We start from the raw sequence: 25039 nt of genomic DNA, 5'->3' as shown, positions 1-25039 counted from the left end.
GCTAGGGAGCGCAACTTATTGTTAATCTGATCTTGCTGTGTGGCTATAAAATGAAAACTATGATTTAGGTCAACAGTTCAGGGACTAGAGCTGGGCGATATATCGAGATTCAAGAAATATTGAGTTTTTTATTTTGGCAATATAGAAAATAATAATATCACCTATATCGATATACAATATTTATTTCTATAGCTTATTTTGTATCAAAATACCTGTTTTAGGAGTCGCTGCTTTCTCTACTTCTCAGAACAGCATGAAAAGCACAGTTCGATGGATTACTGATTGTGTTTTACTAACACTAAACAAGCCACAATACAGAACTCAATCACACATTCTGTCCCTTATAGGAGGAAAAGCCAAAAGTGGCACATATTGTGCAGCTGTTTGTTAAAGCAGAACTGGCTGACTTATGATTAACAGCGTCGCTTTTACGGTATAAATGAATAACTTACAGAGTTTCTAAAGGATGAGTTCACTCAGAATGTCGGCTTATTCTAGAAGGTACCCGCTTCAATTTTGCCCCGGTACATTTAGGAAACCTCCCACTGCCTGTCTCACTGTAGCGGGACTACAGTGAGAAAGGGACCTTTAGGGGGAGTGGTTAACACAAGTTAATTAGTTTTGCTTTAATAGATGTGACTGTGTGGCATTTTGTATCAGCCAATTTAACCCTGAATTGTCTTTCTGGTCAGACTTTATTTGAATTAAAGTACATATATAGATATATATATATAAATATATATAAGTAATAAGTAACAAGTATAAAAAATATAATAATAAAAATCTGACACTGACACATATGGTAAATTTACTTGCCTAAGGTGCTTTTTCCCACCTTTTGTGTGTCTTGTGTTTCAAAGCACCGCATTCATTCAAACTCACTTTCTCACACCAATTAGAACAGACCATGCAAGGAGCTAATCCTCTAGTAAGACCGACTTGGAGTTTAGCATCTTATTATATTCAGGCTCAAATCAAAGCTGTAGCAAAACGATGTGATGGTAGCTGTTCTGCTTTGGAAGAGTCAAGAAAAGTGCACGAGTCAAATTCAATCTAAAATTAGCAAAGTGCTGCGATTTCAGCTGCTTGCGTTTGTTCCACCTCCTTTTTAACCGAGAGGTCTACATGGTTTTTTTTTTTAAACCTTCAACATAAAAGTCATGACTGAAAAGGGTCTGAGTTCTATACATTCTCTTTCCCATGCAGAGAAGCAGATACATTGAACTTCTTTTGAACTCAAGTTAAATTGCTTACCCTGCAATACATTGCATTCCCGTCCTAATCAGGTCATTCCATAACTCAGAAATTTCACAACAAGACTCTAATAAAATAACAAAAAACTTGACAAAAACATTTACTCCAGAAATAGAATAATTGTGTATAATAATTACATGAAGTGCATAACAACAAAACCATTGAGATTCACTGAAAAATGTCGTACCCATTTTTACAAAAGATGCAGTTTTGTGTCAATGGGTGACACACATTGAAACAAACCAATTTCTATTTTAAAAAAACACCATCAAACCCAAACAGCATTATTTTTAAGGGTGATGAATATCTTGGCATTGCTTTATATGACATATATTCAGTTCTGATAGAGATTATGTGTTTGAAATTTCAATCTTAATTACAAAACTGAGCACAGAAAGTTTTTTTTTTTTTTTTTTTTTTCCCCAATGTATTTGTTGCAAAACCTTATACCACAGCGTAAGCACCAGGTTTGGGGTCAATCACAATTGTAATAGCATAATTGATAGCTAATTACAATTATGGTATAATTGAAATTTAAAATCTGTTGCTGTCATAATTCAATTGTAGTTAAGTTTTGATAATTGTCATGACAATTTTATAATTGTCAATTATAATTAAACGCTAAACTGGGGAACCATGTTACAGTTCTATGTACAGTTCTACACATTTAGTTAACAATTATTAAAATATGTTTGATATCAAGCTTTCCCACATTTTAGCATTTAAAAAAAAAATTAAATCTAGGGGTTTACGGACAAAAATATTAAAACCTCTATTTGTATTGATTAGGAAGCCAAACAAGGAAACCAATACATCGGAAAGTAATTAAATGATAGATATTTGTTTTTAGTGTATTTTACAGCTGATTTAGAACTTGTTATCAAAAGAGATGCTAACAGGAAGCTAACACAAGAGAAAGCTTAACTTTTATGAGGTTATTTTTTTCAGGCTCAGTAATGGTGATTAATTGGAATTGAACTTTAGTAATTGAGAACTAAATTGTAATAGATTTTCTGAGGAAAAAAAAATAATTGTAATTTAATTGTAATCTGAAAAAATGCTGGTCACTGTAATCATAATTGAATTGTAATTGAGCATGGGTAATTGAAAACGTAATTGGAACTGAAAAATGTAATTGACCCCAACCCTGGTCAGCACTTTATTCTTTAACATGCTACAAGGTTAAACAAATGGTCATGAGTCAACTTAATTATCCCCAACATGCAATAATTAAAAAAAGTGGAGCCACAACACCTAAAAGAGATCCGACAGGTACAAGTGGTGCAACAGAATTTTCCAAAATGGGAATGAAAAGCATGATGTTGTTCCCTAAAGGTACAATAGCGAGACGTAAATATTTGCAATTTAACTGGATTGGATATGTTTTAGCAACATGTCCAAATAAAGCAGAGCCTTGTATTATAAAACACTTGTAATCCTTAGGAATGGTGGCCTTTGGAACAGCGTTAGGAACTCATTCAGAGGATTACGTGTGTGTATGTGCGTGCGTGCGTGCGTGCGTGTATCTTCACCTTCCTACTGGCTAGTCATTCATCTCAGTTTGACAGTCCCATTACTGGAGGCAGCTACTGTGGCTTGGTAAAGAGCACTGGGAGCACCATGGGAAATACTACTTAGCATAGCCATCATGGTGATGCCTATTTTCTGCTAACTTAAAGCCTCATGCAAACGTGTGTCTCAAATTAATATTGTCAGGGCAAAGTGTTCAAAGGCACCGTTTACCAGAACTCAAGCAATATGAACATGAGCTGTTTTCACTTACCAGTAACATTTGCCATTGTTGTCGAGGAGTTTCTCCACCATATGCTCCACCCGCACAAACCAGCTTGGAACAGCTTTATAAATCAAGGGTGTGTCAGACCTGAAGATACAAAAATCATTGTACAAAGGTGTTAAGCAAAAGAAACAAACAACAAAACAGAAATTGCTGTCTCACGAGCAGACATTAGATGCAAAAACTAAAAACAAAATTATTGTATGCTACTGGTGCACATCAAAAACTGTTTAGCTTAGCCCATGAAGAAAAACTACTACATTAAAAAACCAAACATTCAAAACCAAGACATTTGGAGCAAAACTACACTGACTAGTAGTAAGAAAATGACTTGCAGATAGATTGTTCCTCAACAATCTCCACCCTGCGACATTGCAGCATATTACACAAATACATTATTGATGATAATAATGTCCAAATAAAGCTTTTATGCTTTTGTTTGTATAGTAAATGTTGTCTTTGGGCTGTTTAGTGTCCTTGCTTTATTCATCAATAAATCCCATTTTATTTTGTATGCAATTCAAGAGAAAAGTTAAATTGTTGAACTAAATTAATTTATTTTATTGCTTAATTGTGACCATCACCAGCCCTCCCTAAGGAAGGATAAGAAACATTTTTTATTATAGGGAGGATATAAAAAGAGAGAGCAGTGTTACACCTAGGTGGAGGGGGAGGGGGGCAGGGAGGAGAGACTCAAGTCAGGAAATAGAAAGGTGGGGAAGAATAAATTATTTTACAGTGAGAGTGAGATGTGAAGTTGTAGTAGAACATATTGTGCTTATTATGTTGCGTAATCAAGCCAGTCTGGTGACAAGTGTGAAGCTTAGCTATAATGGTGGTGGCTGTGGACAGAGGGAAGGAGTGAGTGGTAATAGACCACAATTTCAAACCGGGTTTGAAACAGATTCTACAAACCAAGCAAATGCGTTTCTCAATTTTCACCATTTTAAGAACTGAAACAGGATTCTCACTCAGCCAGAGAAAAGAAGAATCCAAATTACAAGAAAAACACAGCCAAGTTCAAGATCAATTGTGTATTCCAAGAATATACTGTATATTGAACCAAAGATAATGTTCTATTTTTACCATTTTGATTCATTGCAGCCAGGAAAGTCTGCAGCTACTCAGTGAATTTGTCACCACACTGGCATTGAGGTAGTAAAATGTCTGCACTATAAAGACGTTCTACAATGAATCAAGGGGCACAAAGAAGGTCTGCGTGTTCTAAAAGGGCTTTTTCAAGAGTTGAGTTTTTTTTTTTTTAGGTTAAATAAGTCCCCTGTTCAGCAGAAGTGCTCTACCTAAAAGGACTTTATAACATTAAAACAAGGATTCAGAGATATTTTAGGCTTAAGATTTTGACCAAAAAAATCTAAAAATAGAATGAGAAAAGATGATGATGATGATTAAAATAGCCTTTGAAATATGTAGTCAACAAACCTGCAGACCTTCAGACAATTTTGAGGAGGGGTAAAAAAAAAAAAAAAATAATTCTGGGTCCTTATTATGAAAAATTCCCACTTCCACTTCAAAATTCATCACTCCTGTTTTGATATGGTGTGTCAAGCATAGCAAACAAACTTGATGCACGAATAAACCTATTTCCATTGCAATGAGTGCAGCGTGATCAACACCACACACACGCACACACACGCGCACAAGTGCACGTGCAGTCACACTTTATAAGTCTCACCTCCAACAGAATGGGTAATTGTGTTTGCAAGTGCTGGAAATGACTAGGCGACCATTCTCCTTCAGCCACTTGATGATATTTTTGTCAGCATCCTAAAAGGAAAAAAAAAACATGTACAAAAAATTACAGTAGCCCATGGGAGCAAGTCTGCCTGTGACATTACAACTTTATAAAACCTAAGCTTTCATTGGTTTTCATGGTTTAGTATTGTCTGCATTGCAGTGTTGTCGTCTCTGTGGTCACAGATCTGTGTAACTGTTAAAATTCCAAAGCCAGGGTTTTTTTTTTTCTTTAAAGTGAGATCCACACCAGGAAAATTTGCTTTTATTAAAGTGTCTAAACAGTCTTATTCTAGACTTTTGTTGGTATACAGTAGGCATCTGCTATACGGCCTACAGCAAAGAATGGACTAACAGAAGGTATTAGACCAACATGGCGGCTCTTACTTACACGGCATCTTGTGTGGGCTGTCACGTTTGTGCTTGTTGGCTTGTTTATTAGTTTTGTCACCTGGTTTTTACATTGGTTTCTTTATTTTAGCACCTCGTTGTTGACTAATCAATTTGTTGATGTTGTTCCTATGTTTGATGAGTTAATATTGTGTATGGCATAGCAATCTTCAAAAATGAAGTATGAGTAAACATTTGCAGCCAGATAGTTCTATCTGTCTCCATGTAAGATATTTGCCGTGTGCCCCCATGTTTGATCTTACTGAGACTAATCTAACAGGCAAACGCATGAATGCAAGCTTGATTATCATAATGTCCCGAAAATAATTCCCACTGGAATTTAGGTTGCTTTCCCTGAAATTTACAATTTCCTGTAGAAAAAAAAAAAAAACAAATTACAAATAAGTCGGCCTGGCAATGTGTTGCATGTCCTAATGTTAATTTCAGGATTTTGATAATTAATGCCAATTCATTTTAGGTGTTTACAATCTGGCAATTTTTTTTTTTTATTTTCCTGCGCGTCAGCCTCTTGATCATAGTCAGGAGGCATATGGGGAATTTTAATCGTCTCTTCGAGTTGAAGCTGGTGCTGCTTGGGTTCTAAACGCCCTCAGTGCTATGGCGTATATGGACCAAAACTTATTTCTAGATATTTTTTCTCAAAACGGCGATATACGATATAAATCTCAATATTTTAATTCAACTGAAGTCTTACCAGAGAGACCATTCTGGGATAAATTTGCTGACGCAAAATGCCACACAGGCACATTTATTAACAAACAGCGGCACAATATGTTCCACTTTTGGCCTTTTCTCTTCTAAGGGACAGCACGTGTGAGTGAGTTTTGTATTGTGGCTTGTTTAGAGGAAGGTCTGGGTTGGGACGCACTCAGTAATCCATCTAACTGTGCTTTTCATGCTGTTCTGAGGAGTGAAAGCAGTGACTCCTAAAACTAGTATTTTAATACAAAATAAGCTATATAATATAAATATATTGATAGAAGCAATATTGTAATTCCTATATCCTGAAAATAGAAATGTAGTGGTGGAAGCACAAAAACAGATGTAGATGGGAATAGTGAATGTACACTCTGAAATGCAATACAATGACTATCAGAATATGATACAAAAAGAGGGATTCACTAACCGCTACTAGTTTTCCTGACTGCTCTATGCAGCATTCTCCCACAAATACACCCGACAGAGCAGTGGTTCTCAAACAGTCAGTCGTGGCACACTGGCAAGTCCGGGTGTGCCATGGAATTTTGTGACAACGATTTATTTATTACAATATACAACTGCACAAAAACATTTTTTTTAATTTACTCTATACCTAAATTTATTTTTGAAATATCGTTAATAACTCTTTCATGAGTAATATAGTTGTCTTTGTCACATTTTATTTGGCATTAGTAAATAATTATGCACATTTACAGATATTGTACATGATATGAGTGATAACAAGTTATAAAGGCTATTTTGCGCAATAGTTATGCCTTCAGATTTTTACTTGTCCTTTGGTGTGCCGCCTTGGGCACAAAAAGTTTGGGAACAACTGCGAAAGAGCACACGCCCATAATCTAAAGGGACTATCCTATGATATTTTATTATTATATATATATTTTTTTTCTAGCGTGAAAACAATAGTGTTAGTTAACAAAGTCATGCTGCCACATGTTCATAATGAGTCACAATGCACTTTTAAATTTTGGTAAAACTCTAAGTAACTGCTAGTTTTCCTTCATTAACTACCATCAAATTTTAAAGTGAAACAGTGAAATCTAAGTGTTTAAGAAATGCTTTTCCAACTGGTAACCCTTTGGACTATTCAGCAACTTTGAAGGAGATTGTGGTCTCAGAAAAATTAGTGACCCCTAATCTAGAGGAACAAGTACAAATCTAATACTTTTTATGGTACTGTTGTAATGTTTTTTAGCATGTTAACATTTCAGTGTCAATCTGATGTTTTTTCTTTAGGAAGAAGATAAAGACAACAGGTCATATCTAAAGGAAACTTTGGATTTCTACAAGCAATGTGGAAAACAAGAAATGTTTAAAAAAATAAAAAATACAAACCACATCATTGATTTGCATGCGCTCTTGTTATTTATTACAGCCACCCAACAGTAATGTAGTTGTCAAAAGCCCTAACAAACTAAAATAGCTGTAAGTACTAGCCTTAAAACAATTACAATGCATTGTTATTTGGTTGCGTTCAGTGTCATTCTGAAAGCAGTGTTAAACAAACCTCCAAACTAAAAATGGCAGTGATGAAAAAAAAAAAAAAAAAACTGTGAAACTGTTGCAAATGGAAGTAACAGGAATAACAGTGAGGTCGGTTTGGCAGGGAAAGAGGGAAGGTAAATTTAGCAGGTGTACTGCAGGAGCTCAGGGAAAGGACAGAACAAGGAAAAACGAGAGCTGCCAAAACACTGGGCTAATAAATGGAGAAACAACAGCCATGAAAAAATCATAATGGGTCCGAAGAAAATCTGAGAATTGCTAACAAATAACTGTATGTAAAAGGAAAATGGGGTCAGATGTGACAAACTATAACTAATATAGTGAGGAAGCCGAGGTATTACATCTTTTACAAAGAACAGTAAACAAGAGAATTTTACAAGTTTGTATAATGTCATTAGATAACTTGGCTTTTAATTTCGAGCGGGAGCCAGAAAAACAAACATCTTTATTTTCGATGTGAGATAAAAACTTTGAACAGATTCAAAGATGCTTCATTTGACATGATTCACGCAGTATTAAGGCTAGCACTGTTCTCTTGTTTGTACTGACATGAATGTCAAAGGTTTTTTTAATTTAAAACAAATATAAAAACACTACATTCTGGAGAAATGAATGTTTTAATAGTTAAAAAAAAAAAAGCTTATTTTTCCACTCTAAGCACCGCAGATCATTTTTATTGCTAACCTTCTTAATCTACTATTGCTCTCAACCTTTAATTTATTTAAGCAACTTTGGCAATTCCAAGCCTTTGTTCCTCCCCCTCCAACAGCTTTCTGTAGGTTGCTATCTCAGCGTCCAGCTTGAGCTTAATGTGCAGTAATTCCTGGTAATCTTGAAGGTATTTGGTCATCTCTAGTTTGGTGTCGCAGAGCTGGGTCTCGAGCTGAGCAATAATACTTTGCAGGTTTCCCACTTTGTCATAGTGAGATATCTCCATGTCTTCCAGCTGCTGCTCCAGGGCGGCATTTTGGGCCCTCAGACCATCAATTTGGTTCTGCAGGTCTGTCACCTGGTTGTGGAAGGTTGTGATCTCATCTTTCATCGTCTTCATCTGTTGCTCATGTTTGCCAGCGTGCTCTTTCAGGGTGTCAAACTTGTTCTTATACCACTTCTCTGCTTCTTGAACATTACGGGCAGCAACCGACTCGATCTCTGCTCGCATGCTGCGCAGATAAGCAGCCAGATCAGGACGATCCCCGTCCATTTCAGCTGTAATCTTAGCGTCTTCAATCTGCTTCAGGATGTCAGCCACCTCTTCGTCATGCAACTTTTTGAGAAACTCGATCTCGGCCACCAGCTGCTCTATTCGTTTTTCCAGCTCGGCCTTCTGCAGGGTGGCGTTGTCAACATCCTGACGAAATTCTCTCAAAATCATCTCGGCTTCTTCCTTTAGTGCCAACTCCTCTTCCAGTTTTAGCCTCCAGACTTCCACCTCTTCTTCGATGTAGCCTCGCTCAATATCAGCAGCCCCCTTTTCATTTGTCAGGGCCTCGATGAGCTCCCGTAACTCTTTAAACTTGAGCTCATACTCCTCTCCGATGCCAGTGGGTCCGCCCTTGTTTCGACTCTTCAGTGCTTCCAGCTCAGCTTGGAGAGCGGCGTTCCTCTGCTCCAGGGCCTGAACTTTTTCAATATATCCAGCAAACTTAACATTGAGCTCCTGCATCTCCTCTTTCTCGTTAGCATGTTGCTGGTGAATCTCTGTGCCCAATTCAACGGCTGCTCCAGAATAACCTGCACGTCCACGGCTGTCGTATGAGGACCCACGGCATCGTGAAGGCGATGGGCTCTGGATTCTTGCTCTCCCGCTAGAGCTGCTAACTTGCAGGCTTTTTTGAGTATATGATGAAGCCCTCATATTGAGCCAATGTAATATATTTGTTTTGAATCTTTAAAAAAAACAGCTGCTTGCTTTGCTCCTTGTGCTGACAACTAAGGCTCTCCCAATTGCCAGGGAGGTTTTTATACCGCAACAAGGAATGTCTCGCACTGCCTTGAACTAACACCAGGTTTTAACACAATTCAAAAAGAGATTATGACAGACTTTCATGGAACTGTGGCTGCATGCTCTTTATTAGCTAACGCTGTACTGTTACTCGCTAGGCAGGTCAAGCCCACACTGCTTGGCCTTTCCATCAGGATGTGAAATAGTGATCAAATAGTATATGGCTGCTATATATAACCCTCTGTGCTGTTAGAAAGCCATAAAATTGGGTTTGACCAAAAATTGTTACAAATGTAGCAGTGAACAATGATGACAGAGATTAAAGGGCAGCATTTTTACAGAACAAACTCTGTTCAGCAGCTATAACAGAAAAAATCTTTCAGTTAAGTTTTAAAGGGCCCATGTTATGCTAAATTGACTTTTCTGTGCTTTAAACATCATCAAAGTGCTATTTGGATTCATACACATGCCCAAAGTGTTTTTTCATTGATTCCCTCAATCGTTAGTTAGAGGGTGATTTGCGCCTTTCTTACTGCAGGGTGAGCACAAACACCTCGCTCCAATTTGATGACGCGTTCCCACTTTGATGACAAATTTGACGCGGCACTGAGCCGAAGTCACTCCTCCTGGAAGCTCTCTGCCCTAACTGACATGTAAACAGACACGCCCACAAAGGTAAGCATTTCAGCGTCCTTCGCGCAGTGCTATGTATGTATTTTCTACAGTCTATGTATGTACTGGCAAATGCCCCGCCCCCACGCTCTGTCTCATGTTTAAAAAGCAGCATGAGCTCGGCTACAAAGTGGGTGGGAGGAGGGCGGGTCGTCCTCTGGCTCTAGGTCACCGTACGGAAAGGAGGAAGTCAGTGTCCCGTCTATAGACACGCCCACTCATGAATATGCATAAGTGGGCCGCAAATCAGCCTGTTTGTGTAAAGTTGTTTTTGGGGTTCTTAGAACAAACGGAGATGGGTGAAAAAAGCATGATATGGGACCTTTAAATTAAATGCTTAACATGGTGCTTCCATGATATCACCTTGAGTCAGACCTCGCTGTATGGAAAAAATCCTGCTGAACAGTGATGATACTAAAGAGCAAAATGATGTAACACTTTAAACATGTCTATCATGTGTGAAATATCTGCTGGCTCTTACCAGTGTGTCGATGTGGGTCAACGTGTGACACGTCTTCTAACCTAATCTACATGTTAATGCATGATGTGTCACTCACTTTGACATACTGTCCCGCAAAGTCAGTGACCTCTGAAGTGAAGCAGCCTGAAGCATCCACAGGGCAGATAGGAGCCTGGTCCCTCTGGATAATGTTGTATTCCGTGCACACCCGGTAATCATCCTGCAGAGAGAAGACAAAAAAATAAGCCTCGATTATCTTTGGTCTTCTTTCTATTTAACACACAATTTTGCTCCATGTTATGGTAAGCTACATATTTTGGGTTGAATTGATCTGTGACAGTGATAGAGCAGAAGAACAGTTGCTCAGGCATCTTTTTCTGTTTTAAACAAAAAATACCAAACTACCTCCGTGGTAATGAGATTCAGCAGTATGAGAATATCTTTTGACTACATAATGAATTCCTTGTTGTGCACATGGCTTTTTGCAGTGTTGAAATGGGTGTTATGGTATGTGGCAGCCATGCGTGAAAAATCCGAGCCCTTTCCAACTGACGGTGTAATTCGTATTCGTCATGATCCAAGATGACTCAAAGTCCTTTCACATCCAATCATTACAGAAGTACATTTTTTCCTTAACTGTACATCATTGCGGCACACCCATCTGCAATTTATACTTTGACAAACTGATCTCTAATGAAATAATAGAAAAATACGACAAGACTGATTATTATTACACAGATAATAAAATGTTATTTTTATTTCATTTAGCATTGCTCCCCTTTGGTATCCTTGGATTGAGCTCACCATGTGCCTATTTCATCGGTAAATGCATACAAAGAGTCAGTGAGAGCTGATGTAAAGTCAAGGAGGAGGGTAACCCTACCGAGAAATAATACAGCCATTAATGCTTGTTACATTAATTACTGTGATCGGGCCATTTCAAAAATAGATCACAAGCTAACAGCACTCGATGCTGCTGCTGTTATTAAATATAAATCATATGTGAAATACAGGAAGGCTGGGGTAGGACACTTTGATAGGCTGAAGAAGAATCCATAATTAATTGAAGGCATCTAGTGTGAAAGCATCACTAAACAAAACCAAAAAAAGCACATTCTTGGTACTGGTATAGTGAGAAGAAAACATCTCTTGTGTTGTGCATGAACTTAGCAATTACAGTACACGTAAACAGCTTTCTTACTTTCACTTGTTTATTATTATCAAATTGCACAATGCCAGCAAGCAATCAGTTTATGCTAAAACTACTGGATTATTTATGATCACATACATGCACACTCGAGAATCTGTGCATGAGTCGTGCTTTAGCCTTGACTCAGATAAATCACTTTAACGTATTGCTTGCCAGCTTACCTCCTGCATCAATGGTGGCTTGTGTAAGGTGAGCATTTATGGTGTTTTTCTTACCTGAGGTTGAACCTAATAATTGACTTCACTGCATGATTTGCAGTTACAATATTTCCCTTCACACTAAAAAAACCTGAACGCGTGAGTGGAAGTAATATGGCCATTACCGTTTGCCACACGTCGCCTTGTTGTCTTTTTCAGAAAGGTTATCTCTTCACAGTTGAGTGAACAAAGTTTTATTTAGAAGATGATGGCGAGTATGTAAAAAAAGAAGATATTTAATCTTTTTTTTTTTTTTTTTTATAAATGGTATTACCTTACTCTTTTAAAAAAAGACAACATTTACAAGGACATGCTCTGTTGTAGCATAGCATGCATCTGACAGTTCATCTTTTTCCACCATTTCATTTGTTTGCCTGAATAAACATTAAATGAAATAAATCCACCCCCCTTAATGTATTTTGCATTTCAGAACTGACAACCAAGAAAAACAAATGTTTTAAGCATTGTGGACAACATAGCATTCACTTATTATTTTACTCAATATGACTATTCAGTATTAATTAAAAAAAAAGTAGTAAGTTTGATAGATAGATTCAGTAGCCACGTGAAAATGATAAATTAAACTTTTTCTTTAAGTTTACAACCAACAAGAATCTCAAATCTGTTTTAAAAAGGAACATCAAGCGTTTGCACAAGTGATCATTTCCATAATGCTAGACCACACATTAAGGCTTATCACAAAACATACTCACAGCTCCAAAATAGGGCGCCTGGTGGACAACTCCTGTGCCGTCCTCCTCCTTGACATAGTTATCCAGCAATATCTGAAAGGCTCCTTTCTCCACACACTAAGAATAAAACCAAGAATAATTTTTTTTAAAAAAAAGGGGATTGAACACACACACTCAACAAAACAAAATACACACCAGACAATGAGACTAATGTTACAGAATTATTTTACATAGATTCTTTAGCTTTAGCATTTATCTGGTGACAATGATGAGTGTAAATGACAGAACCTAAAATATAGCACACAAACCTTTGCAAAGTACTGGAATAGCGGCTTGTATTTTTTCCCTTTCAACATCTTGCCAGGAAATCTAAAAACAAACAAACAAAATATAATCAAGGCAATACTCACAGTTGCTGTAATTCCTCCATTTACTGCCAAACAACTTTACAACCACGAATGATTACAAAACACTGGCAGGAGGTCAAACAAAGAAACCAAATTACAATTACAAATCACAGTTCACAGAATTAATATTACCCCAACACTTAATAATCCAGCCCCCAGGGTTGATTCCTTCACTAAAAATCCTCTCGGCATCTTTTTTCCAAACAATAATGCTCACTGTTTTGATCACAGCAGTTAAACTGGTGAATTTTTACTTCGAGCTTTGTGTAAAAAGCAGACTTCTTTCAAAACTGCAACAATTCATCATATGGCTCCTTCTCAGTCAGTTAATTTGTACAATATTAAATGAAGACAGTAGATTGCCTCCTTTGAGGAGCTGCAGTCAGGTGAAATTCATTATTAAATGTTTTAATTTTAATTTCCAAAATTACAGTAAGATAAAAACCCTAAACAGGCATTTGATTAACACTTAACTATTCAACTGTTTTTCAGGAACAATATCCTTCAATTATCACAGCTCATCAATAAAGTGGAATAAAAAAGCAACGTCACCAGAATTTACCCTTAATCGTGCTGAGAAAACTTAAATAGGCTGCAGCACCCTGTACTTCTATGAGCCCAGCAAGTTTCATCCAGATAGGATCTAAATTTGCGCATTTCATTATGATTTTTAAAAAAATTGGGCGTGCCCATACATATTACTACTATATTACAGTATAGTTATTCATGGAGACAGACATTTCTTCCAAGCCTTTAAAGTGTGAATTATAATGGTACCATGATCAGGATCAATGATCCAGATAACTGCACATATCTGACAATGAGGAGATTTGGCAAAGGTTTGCACTCTTTCAGTGCTTTTGTTTTCTATATCAATGTTAGAATACGCTTCTTCTTAATGATTTGGTGCATGTGGTCTACATTAGGGCTGGGAGATATATCGAGTTTTCTAGTTTGGAGATATAGAAAATTCTAATATTGGTATATACATTTTTATACCTTATTTTGTATCAAAATACTCATTTTAGGAGTGGCTGCTTTTGCTACTTTTCAGAACAGCATGAAAAAAACAGTTAGATGAATTTCTGAGTGCGTCCAAACCCAGACCTTCCCTTAAACAAGCCACACTACAGAACTCACTCACACGTGCTGTCCCTTACAGGAGAAAAAGACAAAAGCGACACATGTTGTGCAGCAGTTTGTTAATAAATGTGCATGTGTGGCATTTTGCATCAGCAAATTAAACCCAGAATTGTCTTTCTGGTCAGACTTTATTAGAATTAAAATTATCGAGATTTATTTATCGTATATCGCCATTTTAAGAACAAATATGGAGATATAAGTTTTGATCTATAATGCCCAGCCCTAGTCGACATCAACAGGGTGCTAATCAGTCATAGACATTTTATTACAATGTTTTTATATCTTAAAACAGTCTTGAATACTCACTTGTCTAGGACAGTATACTCGGCCTCCGTCTTAAAAAGAACTCCAAGCCTGGCCTCCATCAAAATGTAGGTCTTGCCACTGCTGTTATCTAAATAAATATAAAAAAAATATTAATAAATACTGATTGGGGAAGCAACGAAAAAGTTAATTTTGATATGCATGACATGCCCCTTCCAATTAAACATCTAGAAATGTGTATCTTTGATTCATTTTAGGGTTTTTTTTGAAAGGGGAAGGCTGTGGTCATTTTTGTAATAGCCAGTGCAGAATGGTTTATGTTTTTTGACTGCATGCATTTCATATATGATAAACATCAACTAATTTTCAGTTGTTTACTTTAAAAACCCAGTCTGATTAACAGAAAAGTCTCGCTTTACAACACCATTAGCTGCATGAATGAACAGTAAGCTGAGCTCCAATCAGTATGCCTTGTGGATAATTATATCATCCTTAAGTTTACATTGAAGGACTGGCTGACAGTGATTTTAGCAAAAACAAATATGATAGTAGAAATGTTGAGAACAGCTAAGAAAACTGTTGTGACGAGGGAAGGAAGCGAACGGCCCAAGACTGTGAGACACAAAATGAGAGAGAGAGAGAGGAGAGCTGCATCAATAAAAGATGTTTCTTCCCCTCAGTAGTGTGACAAATGACTGCACAGCTCAGACCTGCTGCTGCTGACTGATCTCAACTCAAAACACTAACAAAAGGCTGAGAGACAAAGACTGACAGATAATAAGAACACTGAAGGACAAACAGGTACATGAGGAAGCAACAGGAGCAATAAGGAAATGAAGTGGAGGAAAAAAGCTGAAGATGGAGTGAGGGAGGAGGCTGGATAAAAAAAAGAATACTGAGCTGAAGAAGAAGAGAAAAAAAAAAACATTCATTAGTATTCTGTGGCGGTCTCCCATGCAGCACAGCAGAAACGGTGCAGTGGGAAGGAAAGACTGCGCTTCAATAGTGCCCCCTGCTGTACCAGTTGCACTGGGACAGGCTTATGGAAATCTGGGTCAACCTTTTGTTTAAATGCGCGCCAGTTTTTCTCCTAAGAAACCAAGGAAAAGGTAATCGCGTCTCTCGGGCATTTTTACTCAATGTTTAAACAAGGACAAGGCGTTTTTGAGCGGCCTCGTTTAAGGGTACACCTTTTTGTGCAGTTTCATAATTTGTAATGGAAGACAATAATGGGAGAATTTTAAAATTGATGAAGGCTAATTTACTTGTCAGTGTTTTTTATCATTTTAGGTTGATCATACAACAAAACAAAACCAGATAAAGCTATTGGACGGGGTTTATGTAGTAAAAGACGGACATTATGTAAACATGCCCCACTGGCTATAACCTTTGGCAGACATGGGTAACTTCTATCACAGCGAGACCACAAAAATAAGATTGTTTGATCTGAGGGCCACGTTATCAATATTCAGGTCAGCATTTAGAATATTGAGCAATCTGAGCATTAATAAAGGCAAGAATAATGAGTTTGTGTTGTCATTTCACGTGTTTTTGGTTTTTGTGTATTTTTCTCTCATTTTGTTCTTTTGGTTGTTTTTCTCTTTCATAACATTCGTTTCGATGTCTAACGATGGGATATACGCCTCCGCGCATCATATCCAGAAGTCCTTTCTCATTTTGCCAATCTGATTGGCTGATGAAAAATGTATTCATCCGCCGCCGCTAGTCCCACCTACTATAAGTAGGGTGGACGAAGAACACATTGGCATTCTTTCACTTCTTCTCGCTCTGGAAGATTTCACCACATCAGCTCAACCATCCACAGGTGGACCCTACTTGGATTCTGCCACCAGGCGCTGTTACTATATCCTTTCCATCAGAAGACTTTAAGCTGTGCAGTGCTTTTCTTGCCCCCATGCTCGGAAATTACACGGCTTTGATGCCCCCCACGGCTGTGTAAAAAAAGGCCGATCACCAATATCCCTATCGGGGGGAAACATCCCAGCCTCTCCTCTCTCTGGCTCTGACATGGTGGATGTCTGTCGATGCACCGCCCGCTTGTCCATCCCGTGGCCTGCTGTTGTAGCCAAGACGACTAGGTCCCGGTACGAGGGGAAGCAGCCAGGGGTGCAACAAAGCAGATGCTCCCCGTCTTCCCCAAGCTGTTGGATAAAGTGGCGCGCTCCTAGAAGGACCAGTCATTCACCGACAGGGAGGCTATCCCTGGTGTCTTGTCCCTGGACTGCGAGGACATGAAGAGCCTGGCCCTACTCCGCATGCCTGCAGTGGAGCCACTGGTGGCCACACACCTGCTCCCTCTGTCCCAGTTGTCGCTCCTCGGAAACGAAGCCTGCCTGGGAAGTTGGCAGGCTTGCCTGTAGTCGGGCCTGTCGGAGCGCGCCTAAGAGGCTTTGGCGCTCACCACCAGGGCAATCAAAGTAATGTCGCTGCTGACAGCCTACCAGGCGGCGCTGTGCAAGGACTTTGGGTCGTCTCAGGAACCGGCTTGCTGGGAACAAATGTTGGTGGTCACCGACCTGTGCCTCTGGGTCCAGTGCTGTCCGGTTCAGTTGGCCGTGCACGCTACTTTACGCATTCCCCTTCCTGGCCCTGGTAGCCCCCACCATTGTCAAGATGAGGGAGCAGGGGCACAGCCTGCTCCTGGTGGCTCCGCGCTGGCATGCTATGCACTGGCTGGTGGAGATTTAACGGCTGCTGTGCGCTCCCCCCGGCGTCTCCCTCTGTGGAGGGACCTGCTATCGCAGGCAGGGGGCACGGTGTTTCATCCTCACCTAGAGCACCTGGTGCTATGGGTCATTCCTGCGGGAGCTGATTGACAAACGGAGGGCTTTCTCTATGGTGACAGTTTATTTGGTGGCTATCGCTACCTGTCATGTGGGCTTTGGGGATAAAACGGCGAAACAGCATCCGCTGATCGTTTGCTTTATGAAAGGGGCACACCTGTGTCCAGGCCACTGGTGCCGCCGTGGGATTTAAGCACCCACCTTTTGAGCCATTTAGATGCTCAAACTTGAAGTTTGTGTCCCTAAAGGCGGTGTTGCTGTTTTACCGACTCGATGTTTCTGCTCCATGCGTGGCACGGGCGGTTCTCCTGTACTGATCGTAGCAGGGCTAGCCATGCAGGCTGGTGCGGCATGCAATAAGCTTGTCTGCAACAAAGGAGCTACCACATCCCATAGAGAGGCATCAAAACGAAATAAACTAGCTAACTAACTAACTAAATGTTATGAAAGACAACTATAGGTTATTTTCATAACCCCGGTTCTCTGAGTAATATGAGTGAGATGTCTCACAAAGACAAGCCTTCTTGCTGGCAGAGGGAAAAGAGGTGCTTACAGATTGCCAATGTATTCTCCGCCCGCCCTACTTATAGCAGGTGGGACTAGCGGCGGCAGATTAATACATTTTTCATCAGCCAATCAGATTGGCGGAATGAGAAAGGACTTCTGGATATGACGTGTGGAGGCGTATATCCCATCGTGAGAAATCTCGCTCATATTACTCAGAGAACAGAGGTTATGTAAATAGCCTATAGTTTTGTGTGTTATTGGCCAATTTGTGTATTTCTGTCGTCATTTTTTGATTTTGGAGCCAGTTTTGTGTATTTTTGTTTTGTAATTAAAAAACAAAAATTTGTGTTTTTTCTTTAGTTGCCATTTGTGTTTTTGCTTTGGGGGCGAGTCAAAATTAGAGCAAGGGCCATATGTGGCCCCCGGGCCACCAGTTGCCCACATCTGACCTATGGATTAAACAGTTTTTTTGCAGAATAAACCATTCACTTTGAAAAAAAGCAAAAAATATCAAATATTAAAGATGTTTTCAATATCCATTTCTCCTCCATCATTAATCATAGCCATTTATCGACGGGGACTGAAACTCATACAGGTTCTGTGACTAACCCAGAGAAACAACACTTCATAACACTTCTTGTAATTAATTACCAATTAATAGACACCAGTTGACATCTGACCTACATCTTTCTTCAGAGACTTTCAAACATTTGTAATATTCATTAGGAAATTATGTTTTTGATTTTTGTGATTAAAAATAAACATACAATGCATAAACTTGAAAAATATGTAAAATGGCTTCCCAAGATGCATTTTCTAAATTTGTAAGTGATGCCCTTATTCAACAACATATCTAAATTAAGTAATAGATTAAAAAAAAAAAAAAAAATTTAATAATTACTAATTCATTATCCACCAATATTTCCCTTACCTTTGACCTTGGCATAAAGGAACTCAGGATTGACACAGAGGGCCAAGTTGCTCGGTAGTGTCCATGGTGTGGTTGTCCATGCAATCAGAGCAACCTCTTCATCCTCAAGCAGTGGGAAGTTGACAATCACAGAAGGATCCTGAACATCCTGTGTATATGCACAAAACAAGTAGGTATTATGATTTGAAAAAAAAAAAAAGGCCAATGGTCTATGTTTGTGGCTGATAAGTGAGGAGTTTGTGTTGTAACCTTGTAGTTCTGATTCGCCTCAAAGTTGGAGAGGGGTGTGTTGCAGGCAGTGGAGAAAGGCATGACTTTAACACCCTGGTACACAAAGCCCTTGTCATAAAGTTGCTTGAAAACCCACCTGAAAGAATTTAGGAAAATAGCATAATGGTTAAGAGAAACACACACACACAAGTGTCACAATTAAATGTGATGTTACAGTGTGCGTGTGCATTTGTGTGTCCCCTAGTGCGCCGCAATGTTTAATAGCAGACTTGGTCAAAAATTGGGCAGAATCCCTTTCAACAATGTGCAAGAGGAGGTAATATATGAATACAAAAACTGTAACCATTTGTAAATAGCTGTGTGTGTATGTGAATCAATGTTTTAGAATCTGTGTCTTGTGGGTGGTTAAGTTTTATTGTTTTTCCTATTTATTTCACTGTAGTATAGAAAGGCCCAAACAGAACAGCAGTTGTGAATTAGCACTAGCTAGACAATCTATGTGCAAGCTATCAGCGACAAACTTTTTTTTATAACTATGTTGAATTGCACTGTCCCTGTTAAATAAATAAATTTTAGAAAAAAAGAAAAAAAAATCAGTGTGTTTTAGCTAAAAATCGTTTTAGATTAGTGGTCCTCAACTACTGTGCCGCAAAGAAAGAAAAATAGTTTTACATATATTCCAGCATTTTTATTTTGAGTAATTGTCAATTCCCCTTTTGCGCTTGATTAGACTTAAAAAGTGAATCATGCAGTGAATCGGCTTCTAGGTGCTTTCTCGGGTGTGTATGTGGGGGGCGGTGGCTGCCTATCGGCTTGGTGTCTTGGGGATGCCTGGGGGGCTGGGGGGGTTGCCTGGGCTCCCTGGCCCCCGCTCTTTCTGCTATTCTGGCTGCGTCCTCGAGTCCGGGGCAGCGCTTGGGTTTACAGTGGCAGTTTCTTGCACATACTCTCTCAAACACTCCCTCTATGTCTGCTTCTTCCCTTGTGTGTTTGCTCCTGTACTCCTTCTGGCTTTTGTCTTGCAGGTCCGTGGGATCCTCAGTGTGGAGTTACAGAGTCTCAACAACTCTGTCTCCACCCTTTCCTCTGCACACACCCAACACAGCATAACGTGGATGGCTGTTCATCATAGGAATGGGATACGCACAAGATTCCTGCTGCTTAACAGAAGGTTTTCCTTGCCGCCATGATGAATTCATGTTGGGTGTGGGATACATGTGTATGTGCATATACGTATATATGCATATGTGTGTATCCATAAAATGAAGAGTCCGCCCTTAAGACTGCTCTACTGTAAAGTGTCTTGAGATACCATTGGTTATGATTTGGCGCTATACAAATAAAAGATTGATTGATTGATTGATTGACATCGGTCTACGATGCACTAGCATGCCTTGGACTGTGGGATAAAACTTGTAGCGGGCTTGACTTTAGACACGTTGATCCCAAATACCTGTTTCAGGTATTACCACTCACTCCTTCCCTCTGCCCACAGCCACCACCATTATAGTTAAGCCTCACGCCTACAACTTCACATCTCAATCTCATTTTACAGTAATCAACTCTTTCCCACCCTTCCATTTCTCTACCTTGAATCGCTCCTCCCTGCTCTCTTCCCCCTCCACCTCCCCCCACCCCCTCACCTAGGCGCAACACTGCCCTCTCTTTTTATATTCTCCCTTTAATGAAGTGTTTCTTACCCTTCCTTAGGCTGGTGATGGTCACAATTATGCAATAAAATAATGCAATTTATTTAATTGCAATAACAAAAAAAAAAATGCATTGCTGTCTAAAAAAGATTGCACTTCTTGTCGTGTTGACCTTTGACAGCATGTGCAGGCAAAAAAAAAACAAAAAAAAACAAAAAAACAAAAAGTGAATCATGCAGATGCCGCTGGGGAGCGTATTTACTGCGCGAAAGATGCCCACACACACCCCTACACAAAAACTCTCTCCCCAGTCTGTGGAAAGATGGTCCAGTATGATACTGGTCTGTAGCACAAAAGAGTTTTGAAGCCACTGCTTAAAAAAATAAAATGTGAGGAGATTACAGATTAGAGATTAGGGCCTTATTTTCCTGCTCAGATGTTGGGCCGGGCCAGGCCCGGACTTCATTTTTAACTTTTTTTTTTTTTACATTAATATTAAAGCCTGTAAAACTGTGATAACGGCTGGAGTCACGTCATTACAATACCTTTTTGGGCTGCGGTGAGTGTGTGCGTGCCCCCCCTCGCTGCGCAAGGCACAGCGCTACTAATCTACCGGCTGCAATTCGGTCAATAAAATAATTTACGTCGGGTTTGCTTCGGGCTTGGGCCTACAATTTAATTAATGGGTCGGGCTTTATGTCTGCAGGTCCGCGTCGGGCTGGATTTTTTGGGCCCGATCTAAACTCTAGAGCAGATCAATGAGAGCGTTGATTTGCAACTTTTTCTTTTACAAATCAAACGCCCGGAACCACCAATTCTTCATTTAAGTTGTTGAATCACATTGCCTGTTGGAGAATGTGTTTACTTTCTCTTTCAGCTTGGCAAAATGCCCAAACTTAGGTCAAATGTTACGATTAATAAAAAAAAGTAATCATTCAGCCAAAGAAGAAGGCAAAGTACATTGATTAACATTAGCTGGCTTTTGGTCCATCACTGAATAATTAGGGTTAACTGACAATTGTAAACATAGCAGCATTTGGTTGCAAGGTGTTTTTAAAATACCTGCTGGAAAAATTAATTAATCATTCCATTACTAACTAACCAGCCTGAACCAGTACCTCCTGTAAAACCAGTATGGCACTACATGTTGAGCCAAAAAAGGTGGCTGACAATATGACGCGTTGCTACACTTGGTCTTTATCTGGACAAAAATCCACTCCAAAAAGATTCCTACTGGATAAATACTTAATGAAACAGACTAATTTGTAAAAACCGAGAGAACAGTCGCTGGGAAACGAACTCACCAGCTTTTATGTTGTAGCCCTCAGGTTAGAGCTGTGTTTTTGCAGTCAGTAGGTAGCAGAATGCAGGATAATCAAGCTGCTATTTGATACTTTGTAAAAGGTTTGGAGCAATGTGAGCATTTTCTTTAAGAACAAATTGTTTTGTAGCTCACTTAAAGTTTTAAAAATAAAAAAGTTAGTTGGCCTTTATACAACAGCCTGTGTGGAGAATAATGGCATAATTCCCTTGACTTTCCACAATAAAGAATCTCATGTAGACAGATAAGAACAGTCAAGAGTTTATAGAATACATACCAGACTGTCTCCATAAACCAAGGGTAAAGAGTCTTGTAGTCATTCTTGAAGTCAATCCACCTGCCCAATCGTTTTACTGAAGTCTATAATGAAAATGCACACATCCACAATCAGGCTAATCAAAGGGTGACTGAACTTGTGAGGGAAAAACAATTCAAAACCACTAGACAGGGAATGAAACTGTATGTTAAGATACTTCTAAAAACCCAAATTATTTGCTCACCTCCCATTCCTTGGAGTATCTCATGACGATGTTTCGGCACTGATTGTTGTACTCGGCAATACCCATCTTAGCAACATCTTCAGGTCCTTTGATCCCCAGAGTTTTATCAATCTCATATTCCTAATGAAAATAAAGGCAGATTCAATACAGACTTGGGTTTATTAACAGAAAAGTCAGACAACACAAAGTCTTACCACAGGCAGGCCGTGACAGTCCCAGCCAAAGCGGCGATCCACATGGAAGCCGCTCTGGTGGGCAAAACGGGTGACGATGTCCTTGATGGTGCCAGCGAGGATGTGTCCATAATGAGGAAGGCCTGTGGCAAATGGAGGGCCATCGTAGAAGGTGTACCTGGTTAAAGAAGAACAGGGCCGAAAATCAGACTCTGTATTCAATAAAAGCAAAACTTCGTCCTCTCTAAAGGAACAAAATAGAAAAATCTGACTCCATATTTATATTAGTGGTGGGACTCAATCAAAAATAATTATGTAAGACATTAGAGACTTTGATTTTTCATCTCTACGTTTAACTTTGATATTAACTTGGTAGAATATCGCAATATATAGCAATTTTGTGATATATCGCAATAATATATCGTGACCCAAGTATCGTGATATGTGTCGTATTGCAACATCCTTGCCAATACTCAACCCCTAGTCCTGACACGCCCACCATGCATAAGTAGAGCAAAACCGCGTAGTCTGTGAATGAAGGCAGGCAGAAGGAAAGGAGGCGGTGATGTCATTTCTTGGGCTGTCTAGAAATCACAGAACATCTAGTTTTCCCAACGCTTGTAAATGTCATTGAAGTCCGTGAAAATGATAAAGTTCATTTTTAATTTGAAACGTCTTCGTTGATCAACAATTTAACAGGTTGCTTTGATCTGATCATTGATCAGATTATTGCAGTGTGACTGAGGATCGGCCGCATTCTTCTGTCTGAGTCACAGTTAAAATCTCTCTCATTAGTTAAATGTGCTGGAAATATGAGAAAAAAACCCGGTCGTTTCAGTGAAACAGAACTATTGGCTTCCATAATACGCAGTTTTAAATATAAATTGTTTAAAGCGACCTGAGCTGAGCCTCATTAAAATATATGTGGGAACTGTTTGTGGTTCATCCTCATCTGCATATGACAGCTTGTTTCACTCTGTAGTGGATCAAACTGTGACTTTACGTTGGATATAGTATGAAAATAGTTGAATCACTGTGACCAACGTGGACAAAAGCCTGTGTCTGTCAGAGTTTTAATACATTTTGCAGCAGCTGAGTGATCACAGCTGCTGCTGCGCGACGCACGAGTCCGTGTGGCTTCAAATGTAACTAAGTCCATATTTCTAGTGCAATATAATGTTTCACCTTATCGGGGCGCTGCACTTATTCCAGGGTTAGAAGCTCGTAAGAGGAAAAGGACTCACTCACACCGGAGAATGCGCGTAAAGCCATATTTTAATGGGAACACCCACATTTCTGAGCTGCTCCACCCACAGTGCGTAACTGGGATGGAGGCGCGCAGCGACTGACTTAAGTACAAGGGTTGAATAGCGTGCAACCAAAAACAGCGCTGCTGCACGGCTTTTTGGACTTATGCGCATGGGAGAATAAAGCCCATAGTGAATCATTAGATGGATGTTTATTTTGTATCTAGTTGACTTTACTGTGTAGAATTGGAAAATTGGAATTAAGTAATAGTAAACTAAAAAAGAACAACTCACCTGGGTTTGTTCTTGGACTGTTTAAGGCATTCTTCAAAACAGTTATTTTCCTCCCAAAAACGCAGGATTATCTCCTCCTGTGATGGAAAGTTGATAGATTCAGGGACTGGTTCCACCATGATGTCTTTGCTGAAACACACGTACACACAAAAATGGTGTCAAATCTTGATTGGGAGCAAGACAAATATATTCAGCACACGTAGATAAAAGGCCATTAGATGGTGGGGGACATTTCAATTTGAACGAACAAAATCCTGCTCAGTAATGTGCTAGGTTTCTTAAATATCTAAATGTTTTATGACCAAATAAAAATCACAGTGCACCTTTGCAGCAAATTATAAAGCAGAGAAATGTACTCCAACAAAACATGAACTAAACAAAACCAGAAGAACACGTTAAGCCATGTAGCTGCCTGTGGTTTACCAATACATGCAAACATAAACTGCAGCATTTTTGTTATTATTATTTCAAATTTAAAATGTATGCATGTCAACAAAAAAAAAAAAAAAAAAAAAAAAATGGCCTTAGTTAAATGTTTTTTTTTTTAAATTGTTCAAGAAACAAATACTTCAATAATCAAATGATAATTATGCTCTTAAGTAATTGTAACAAATCAAATCAAACTTTATTCATATAGTGCTTTTCATACACAGTGTAACTCAAAGAGCTTATTGGGATTTGTAGTTTTTAAATATGTATAGATATTTAAAACCCACAAACCCCATAACAGTAACAGTTCATGCTAAAGCAAAAAAAATCAAAACATTATTGGAGTAAAAATAAAATATAATTACTTGGCAAAAAAAATAAAATAACAGTTTACTGTAAGTCGAATAAGTATGTAAGTAAAGTTCGTGATGACTGAGGCTTTATTATAATGAAGGTATGGACAGGTTTTCTAACACAAATCACAAGCATTTCCAATTGTAGACGTATTAAAACATGTCAAATTAGGAC

At 38.9% G+C, this 25039-nt stretch overlaps 2 protein-coding genes across 2 annotated transcripts in view; both read right to left on the bottom strand.

The window, feature by feature from the left end:
• The window catches only part of iars1 (isoleucyl-tRNA synthetase 1), a 53457-nt gene that overhangs the window by 28080 nt on the left and 338 nt on the right, over positions 1-25039 (bottom strand). The window contains exons 2-13 of the mRNA XM_028446707.1: positions 24083-24211; positions 22563-22719; positions 22369-22488; positions 22146-22228; positions 18917-19034; positions 18668-18815; positions 14468-14555; positions 12920-12980; positions 12633-12728; positions 10610-10732; positions 4743-4834; positions 3038-3136 (exon numbers count right to left, since the gene is read on the bottom strand). Coding sequence (XP_028302508.1) covers positions 3038-3136; positions 4743-4834; positions 10610-10732; positions 12633-12728; positions 12920-12980; positions 14468-14555; positions 18668-18815; positions 18917-19034; positions 22146-22228; positions 22369-22488; positions 22563-22719; positions 24083-24201 — 1304 coding nt within the window. The 5' untranslated portion in view covers positions 24202-24211. The remainder of the gene's footprint in view (positions 1-3037; positions 3137-4742; positions 4835-10609; positions 10733-12632; positions 12729-12919; positions 12981-14467; positions 14556-18667; positions 18816-18916; positions 19035-22145; positions 22229-22368; positions 22489-22562; positions 22720-24082; positions 24212-25039) is intronic.
• LOC114463266 (vimentin) lies at positions 7862-9366 on the bottom strand. The gene has a single exon (XM_028446708.1). The coding sequence runs from the start codon at positions 9291-9293 to the stop codon at positions 8157-8159; it is 1137 nt and encodes a 378-aa protein (XP_028302509.1). The 5' UTR covers positions 9294-9366; the 3' UTR covers positions 7862-8156.

Source organism: Gouania willdenowi, chromosome 5 (genome assembly GCF_900634775.1).
Source record: "Gouania willdenowi chromosome 5, fGouWil2.1, whole genome shotgun sequence".
NCBI lineage: Eukaryota > Metazoa > Chordata > Actinopteri > Blenniiformes > Gobiesocidae > Gouania > Gouania willdenowi.
The sequence above is the reverse complement of the archived record's forward strand: the minus strand, read 5'-3'. Positions and strand labels throughout refer to the sequence as shown.